This window comes from Helianthus annuus, chromosome 10 (assembly GCF_002127325.2).
Source record: "Helianthus annuus cultivar XRQ/B chromosome 10, HanXRQr2.0-SUNRISE, whole genome shotgun sequence".
Taxonomy (NCBI): domain Eukaryota; kingdom Viridiplantae; phylum Streptophyta; class Magnoliopsida; order Asterales; family Asteraceae; genus Helianthus; species Helianthus annuus.
In genome coordinates, this window is record NC_035442.2 from 84,764,938 (window position 1) to 84,773,062 (window position 8,125).

The 8,125-nt window shown below is 35.8% G+C and overlaps 2 protein-coding genes across 2 annotated transcripts; one reads left to right on the forward strand and one right to left on the reverse strand.

The window, feature by feature from the left end:
* Positions 1-862: 862 nt before the first annotated feature.
* LOC110884690 (squalene synthase 2) lies at positions 863-4,637 on the reverse strand. Its single transcript, XM_022132413.2, has 13 exons — positions 4,357-4,637; positions 3,083-3,125; positions 2,897-2,986; positions 2,753-2,828; positions 2,598-2,667; positions 2,385-2,528; positions 2,071-2,322; positions 1,917-1,992; positions 1,746-1,834; positions 1,585-1,676; positions 1,339-1,384; positions 1,177-1,246; positions 863-1,101 (listed from the first exon to the last, which is right to left on the reverse strand). Exons 1-13 carry the CDS (start codon positions 4,549-4,551, stop codon positions 1,088-1,090), a joined length of 1,257 nt encoding a protein of 418 aa, XP_021988105.1. The 5' UTR covers positions 4,552-4,637; the 3' UTR covers positions 863-1,087.
* Positions 4,638-6,128: 1,491 nt separating this feature from the next.
* LOC118482649 lies at positions 6,129-6,783 on the forward strand. Its single transcript, XM_035978228.1, has 2 exons — positions 6,129-6,297; positions 6,380-6,783. Exons 1-2 carry the CDS (start codon positions 6,129-6,131, stop codon positions 6,781-6,783), a joined length of 573 nt encoding a protein of 190 aa, XP_035834121.1.
* Positions 6,784-8,125: the final 1,342 nt, after the last annotated feature.

Sequence of the window (8,125 nt, forward strand, 5' to 3'; positions counted from 1 at the left end):
CCATTTTCGTCCCTGTGGTTTATAGTTGCAATTTTCATCCAAATATCATTCAACTTAACAGAAAAAATAAACTAAGTTAGTTGTTTGGATGAAAATGACAAAAAGTTATAAACGTGGGGGGCAAAATGGTACAAAAGTGTCATTTTGGACGAAAATGGCAAATGTGCTCAAACCTCAGGGGCGATTTTGGCAATTAACTCTAAAATAGACTAATGGATAACTTTGGTTTCGATTGAGAATAATAACTAAACCAACCGAGCAATGCACACCCTGACAATGCACTTCGATTAAGGATAATAACCGAACCAACCGAACAATATTTGGTGGAATTAATATTATCATGTATTCATGTCTATGTAATTTTGAATAATTATGTCCAAGTATAATTTGACTTATCATTTGGTGGATTTTTATTTAGTTGCATATTAAATGTGTTTATGTTCAGAATCTGTGTTCAGGAACAACTGAATCTCCTTAACAAACGAACATAGATATAGAATTGTGTTGGTTAGCGTGTTCATGAACGGTTCGTAATTGTGTTTGTTAGTGTGTTCATGAACGGTTCATTAGTCGGAAAAACCTTAACAAATGAATACGAACAAGGCCTTATTCGTGTTTGTTTGGTTCTTTACAGCGCTACCTTCTAGTGATGCATTGATGGTCATTAGTTACATGTATTGGACAAAGCCATTGATAGTAAGTCTTTACCATACAAATCCATTCGAGTCTATTTTTACTTGGATGTTTGTTTGTAATTAGTTACATGTGTTGGACAAATTAGAGCACTAGACACACTCGTCACTCAAATATTACAACGTTGACCCTCTCCTGTACAATCGCTTTACAGGTTACTCGCAATAAATTGACGTGTAAAACGATGTTCATGCAAATTTTCAGGTATAATGCAAAGGATTCAAATTTGTGTTCATATTCCACATAACGAGATTACAACTACTTCCATTTACGACAATAATACTCTACCAACCACAAAGCGTACATATGCAGAAATAACCAGCCTACAAAAACAGAAATTACCTTACGCATTTCACAATTGGTTTTTTTCGGCTTCAGGATCACAATGGGATTCTTACAGAGTAACTTCTGCAGAAAGGGAAATGCGGGTTAATGAGCAAAATGTATGCATGTTAGTCATAGAGGCACGAGTCTAATGCTTACTGATTTTATTTTGTCGATTAGCAGACGTATACGCATATAGAATCGCCAGTATAATGAAAAGCAATGCAATCTGCATTAACATCATGGCACATATCATTGTTAATAGACTGCAGGAGGGCAATTTAGGAAAAAACCATATGAAGGAAAAAAGATAGTCCGTACCAGAGCTGGACTGTAGCTTGGCTCGCTCTCAACTATGTAAGATTTCCTGATGAAAAGAAAATAGATTCAGAATTGCAAACACAAAACATAAGTTCAACCCGCCAACCCTTTTAGCATGTTTACAACTTTGTTACAAACCACCAACCGATTTATACACACCTCAAGTGAAATTTGTAAGGTTTGTTTGGATGTGTGTTTTAAAGTGATTATGTTATGTGAAATAATAACAATTAGAGGATGGATGACCTGTTGTTAAGGGCGCCAGAGTCCTTGCATATTTTCTGAGCTGCTTCAATCCTGGTTATTGTTGTTGTGGCATTGGGATCACGCATGTCAACCTATAACACCCAACCGATCCAACGGTTATGATTATCCATCTTCGAAAAAAGGGTTGATTACCGTTTTACCTTTGACTTGAGCATTGAAGAAAAATCATAAAAGGCCTGGTACACATCGCCCATTGTTCTGGTTCGATCAATTACTTTTGCAGTAAGACCTAGCAGAAAAGGAGACCCCGTAAGAAGTACAATATAATAAACAAAATAAATTTAAAAAAAAAAATAAATAAATAAACTTACCACGTCTCATCTTAACAACACCCTGGAAAACTTGAACGTTATTGTAGCATAAAGCTAGGGTTCCAATTGCCATGATCTGACAAGTATTCAAATTTTAAATTTTACTAAGGTAAACATTATTATGCTACTAAAAGTGAAGATGTATGAAATTTACCTGAGGTATAGCACAAAACCTGAAGATAGCCGGATCACGCAAGTCAGACATATACTTCAAACAGTCTTCGATGTGTATTAAAGCGTTTGTCACCATATCATTAAGGCATTGAACGGCCTTTTCAGAGTTGTCTTCATACTTGAAGTCCTCTAGTTTATTCACATATTTACTCCATATTTCGCGAGGCCAAAACATGCGTGACTTGGGTATCTCGTTTATGTCCTCTAGATAATCACGTATGATATTTGTTTTCTGCAAGACATAAATACAATGTAAGAATCCGCTTAGAATGAATGATGATGCAAAATATTTACCTGAAGAAATAAACCCATAGAATTGGACATAGAATCTGGAAACAGTATTTCTGTGCCCGAGGCATGGAAGAGCTTTGACAATCCTAATCCCACAAGACCCGCAACATAATGACAATACTCATCATAATCATCAACCGTCTCCACCTGCAAACACCAAAAGAGACTCATCTTCCATTTTCACAATTATGGATATGATTACAAGTACATACATACCTCTTTACATATAAACTTTGCCATTCCCGCACCCATTCTCTTTGTTATATCCTCTATTGCCTCCTGGTAACTGAAGAATGATCAGGGTTGGGGTATATAAACTGACTGAACATTAATTAATTCATGTGTAGTTTTAATAATACTTTAAAACTTACCCTTTCTTAAGCTCCAGAAAGGCAGTAGCAACATGGTGGAACTGGTCCATGAGAACTTTGTACTCCTTTGTACCACCTTCAAGGTAAAATAAAGGGCAGCCTTAGCATATGCAAAACATTAAACAGACAAGCAGCAGTACTCACATGCAAAGTGCCAGTCACGATCATAGATATGCTGATGAAAGGCGATCAGAATGGGCACTTTGATATCAGCATCTATGCTTGTATCATCCTCTGGAAGAAAAAAAAAAAAAAAAACACCCAAATTACTACTAAAGCACATAAATTCCTTTGGAAAAAAGGAATGATGGTTATTAGCTTAAGACATACCGACAGTGTCAAGAGCTCGAAGGACCAAATAAAAAATGCACACCTGCATTTGAAAATATTAACATCATTTTTTTTTTTGCAACCGACAATATTAAACGTTGCATCAACAAATATTGATTGTTCCACCGACAGATAATGTAACTAAACTAACTATAGACAAGTTGTTGTTGGCATGTATGAATGAACAGTTCAACAGTCCAAAGGTAAGGTAAGTGCACTCAAGGGTGAGCCTTGGGTCTAGGCACAAGGTGCTTAACAAGCAAGAACTATTTAAGGGCCACAGAGCAGAATCTGGCCGCAAAGCACTAGGCAAGAGCTAGGGGTGTTCATCGAATCGAATATCGAATTTTTCGAATTATTTGAATTGAATTATTCGAATAATTTTTATCTTCCCTTAAATTCGAATTCGATTAAAACCTACCCAATTCGTATTCGAATAAAAAACCCAATTCGTATTCAATGTAAAGTTCGAATTCGAATAAATTCAATTTGATTCAGATTCTTTTAAAACGTGTAAAAAAACTATCAAAATGAAACATAAAATTTAAAGTAGCCATAAAGCACGATATCACATTAAAAGGTTCCAAAATTAGGTACCATAAGTCTAACATTCGATACGAGAAGTCAGGAATAACCACTCCACATTAGTTATGGGCCATGTAGTGGATTTGGTAACGGGTAATGTTAATTCTTGGAATATATTTTGAAAATAATTTATAGGATAGCCATAAAAGTTATATATGTATTATATATAAAAATAATAGATAAAAATGTATAATTTTTATTCGAATTTCGAATCGAATTTGAAATTATAAATTTGTATTCGATTCGTATTCGATTAACTTTACTCGAATTGAATCGAATTCGAATTTTTATAGTGGAAACGAATTCTTGATAATCGAATGGAATTTCGAATTGGAAACAATTCTGAACACCCCTAGCAAAAAGCGCCTTTGACTAGCATGACAAAAGTAGAAATACAGGCAGGCATCTGGGTTCCCTCCCCGTCTCATTTGAATGGAGATTTTCCAGAAACACAAGTATACATTCAATAGCACACAAACACTACATCAGAGCAGTAATTGCTCAAATCGACCATCAGTCAGATCTAATAAAAAACCAATTGAACGGTCAGATCTGGAAAAACAGACAAACAACGAAGGAAGCAAATTAGATTAAATCCTAATGCAATTATTTTCAACAAACTAACAAAATTAGGAATCCAGGCGCCGACAATTACAAAGGCACACATGGTTTGGGTTGGTTAAACTTACAGCGTCACGAAGCTCGGGATTAAGCTGTTGAATAACAAGAGCGAAACTTCTAGAAACCTTATGAAGCATGGAATAACAGAAGCCCCAGTGTGGCTCCGCCGGGATCTGCTTCTCCGCCTTCTTCGCCGCCATCTTCAACTTCAACAGCGGGTAAAAATCATCCGGATGCTTCAACACTGCCTTCAGACTCCCCATTTTACAACTGATTGATTTTTTCTTTTTTGTGGTGGATCTCTCTCTCTCTCTCTCTCACATGTGTGTGCTTTATGCGTGTAGGGATGCACCAATATATATAGATAGTATAACAAAAGACGACTAGTCACCGAATACAATTAATTATTTATTTATTATCTGTATATGCAACTTCAAACCCGAATGCGGTAAACACAACGGAACCCAGACCTCGGTTGTTTGGTTTTTACCCAATAATTATTTTTATTGTTTAATTTATTTATTAATTATTAGTGGTTACTCCTGTAGGGGAAGGTTCAAATGAAAACCATTAGTTATTGTGAAAACTAGAAAAGTAACTAAAACCCACTAAAAAGGAGGGAGGGAAGACTTTTAATGAAGGAGGGGTAAAATTGGAACAAAAAATATATAACTTTTCAAACATTTCTCATTTCTCCATACGTTATCATTTTAAAACAAAAATGGCACCATAAGATCACAAATTTTCTTATCTTTCATTCAAGTATATTCGAGCATATTTTTTATGACATAAAAAAAGATTTATGGTGTCGTCTTGTTTTCAATACTATTATTATAGTAGTGCACATGTGCAATATAACATATACTACAATGTGCATTACATGCTTAAAATTAGTTTTTTGATTCTAATTTAGCTTTTAGGGTTAGTTTTTTTGGAGGTTTAGGATTAGGATTAGGTTTTTGGGTGTGTGGGGGGGGGGGGGGGGAGGGGGGTTTAGGTTTTTGGGGGGTGGGGGTGGGGGGGTTAGGTTTTTTTCGGGTTTATGTTTAGGGTTTAGTTTTAGGTTTTCGGGAGGGTGGGGGGTGGGGGGTTTAGGTTTTTTTTGGGGGGGGGGGGTTAGGCTTTTAGTGGGAGGGTGAATTTAGGTTTGGGGGGGGGTGGGGGGTTTAGGTTTTTGGGGGGTGTCGGTGGGGGGTGGGTTAAGTGGTTTAGGCTTTCCGTATTAGTGCACATGTGCAGTACAACCAAACAAAAACTTTTTTTTTTTTTTGAATTTTTTTTCCATATATAAAAAGTAGCGATTTTTCTAAAAAAAATTGTAAAAAAAAAAAAATTTTGTATGTTTTTTAGGTTTTTTTAGGCTTTTTTAGTTAGTTTTCGAGTTTTCACAATAAAAGTGGTTTTCATTTGAACCATCCCCTACTCCTGTATCCTTTTATATTTAGTGGAAAATATAGGAACATATGTTCTTCATTGACCTTTAAAATGCACACGACAGTTGTAGAAGACTGATTTAGGATACTTTAGAGGGTAGAGGGGTATACAGATATAATTAAGGATATGTATGATAGAAATTAAACTAGTGTTTATACGCCTGTAGGGGATACCGATTCCTTCCCTGTGGAGATAGGACTCCACCAAGGGTCGACGTTGAGCCCTTTTCTTTTTACGATTGTCATGGATGAGTTGTTCAGGTCGATTCAGGAGACAGTGTCGTAGTGCATGCTTTTTGCAGATGATATTGTTTTAGTTGAAGAGACTAAACAGATGTTGAATGAGAAGTTAGAAGAACGACGAGTAGCTTTAGAAGACAAGGGTTTAATGATCAGTATGTCGAAGAATGAGTACCTTTCCTGTGATTTCAGCGATAGGGGGGGGGGGTTTCGAAAACACTCAAATCACCATTCAAGGTCAGGTTGTTCCGGAAGAAACTAAGTTCAAGTATTTAGGATCGTTTGTACAAAGAGACGGGGAGTTAGATAGTGATGTAGCTCACCGCATTCAGGCTGGTTGGTGTAGGTGGAGAGCAGCCACTGGGATATTGTGTGACTCAAGGTTCCCAACTAAATTAAAAGTTCTATTGGGTTGCAGTGAGACCTGCCATGCTATATGGGACAGATTGTTGGGCCATTAAGAAATCACAAGCACGCAAGACGGAAGTAGCAGAGATGAGGATGCTGAGGTGGATGTGTGGTCACACAAGGTTAGACCGAATAAGAAATGAGGTTTTTAGGGAAAGGTTAGGGGTGTGTAGAATATCAGATAAGATTAAGGATGGAAGATTCAGATGGTTTAGGCATGTGAAGAGAAGGCAAGCAACATCGCTAGTTAGAGTAGTGGAAACCCTCACAGTAGATGGAAGAAGGGGTAGAGGTAGACCCAAATTGACGTGGGATATGCGGATTAGGCGGGATTTGATAGAAATGCACCTCTCTGAGGACATGGTTCAAGACAGGAGTTCATGGAGACGTAGGATTAAAGTTAAAGAGTTTTAGGGGTTAGGTAAGTTGTGGTTGGGTGTTGTCATAGGGGCTATAGATTTACCTACACATTAGGTGGTCTTGGAGGATGATTGTGTTATGTTATGTATATAGATATGCGTATGTTTTTCTATGATGTTATATTTACCTTCACTCTACTGTTTTTGATTTCACCACTTCTTTTGTCTCGATAGTTTTCTGGAACTCTTTTAGTGCTTGTTGTTACGGAGTTGAGGGTCTCTTTGGAAACAGCCTCTCTATCCTCAACGATAGGGGAAAAGTTTGCCTACATCTCACCCTCTCCAGACCCTACCATTAGCTTTGTTATTGGCGGGATTTACTAGGTATGGTTGTTGTTGTTGTATTATTAGTAGTGGTTCGATTGGCTTAGTTTTCATACAAGACATAATTCTCCTAAGAAGTATAGGAGATACTCACAGTCATTATTCCTCAACATCAATGGTTACAAATAAAACGATGGCATTTTTCATAAATATGAGTTTTAAACAATTGAAGAAACAAATACAGAATATGTATTCTAATCTTTTAACACTTAAACTCCTTCCTCCTTGGGTATTCTTGTCTCTTCTCACTTGAAATCATTTTCCTCTTTATTTTCAAACGGCTATAACTTTTTCATATTTCAATATGTTTTTAAAAAAATTACCCTGTATTAACGACCATTTTATTCTCTTTAATTCGAGCAACCTATTGCTTTAGTTTTTTTTTAAATTTACAGGATTTTGAATATCCATTACGTGACTACGTGATTTTCAATGCCCATTACATGATTGAGTGATTTCATTATAGTATTTTATGTGAAACCCTAAGTGATTACGTAACTACGTAACAATAGTTGACTATGTATTATTACTTGACCATGTGATTTTGAATACCCATTTCGTGATTACGTGATTTTATTATGGTATTGATGTGAAACCCCACTGAGTAATTACGTAAAACAAAATATGTAATACATAATATTTCATATTGAATACCTAATATTCCATGTCTAATCACGCATTAAAGATAAATTATATTCAAAACATTAGCTAAATCAACCTATAATAACCACATAATTTCGTATATTAGAGATTTAAACACGTAATAAAGTATAAAAAAATCAAGTTCTTATCATTGAATGTGTAATCACGTAATGGATTTATATTGAATGTGTAATCACGTAATGATTTGTGTTAAATGTTGAATGAGTATTCAAAATCACATAGTCGTGTACTGATTATTCAAAATCACATAATGAATATTCAAATTCCTGTAAAAACATTTTTATGAAAACTATAGCAATAAACTGCTCAAACTAAAGAGAATGATGTGCTCGTTAATACGTTGTAATTTT

Coding starts and splice junctions, on each gene's coding strand:
- LOC118482649 (XM_035978228.1), top strand. CDS start 6,129: ATGAGTACCTTTCCTGTGATTTCAGCGATAGGGGGGGGGGGTTTCGAA. Junction 6,298..6,379: donor AGCTCACCGCATTCAGGCTG/GTTGGTGTAGGT, acceptor ATTGGGTTGCAG/TGAGACCTGCCATGCTATAT.
- LOC110884690 (XM_022132413.2), bottom strand. CDS start 4,551: ATGGGGAGTCTGAAGGCAGTGTTGAAGCATCCGGATGATTTTTACCCG. Junction 2,668..2,752: donor TTTCTGGAGCTTAAGAAAGG/GTAAGTTTTAAA, acceptor ATCATTCTTCAG/TTACCAGGAGGCAATAGAGG. Junction 1,677..1,745: donor CTTCAATGCTCAAGTCAAAG/GTAAAACGGTAA, acceptor TGGGTGTTATAG/GTTGACATGCGTGATCCCAA.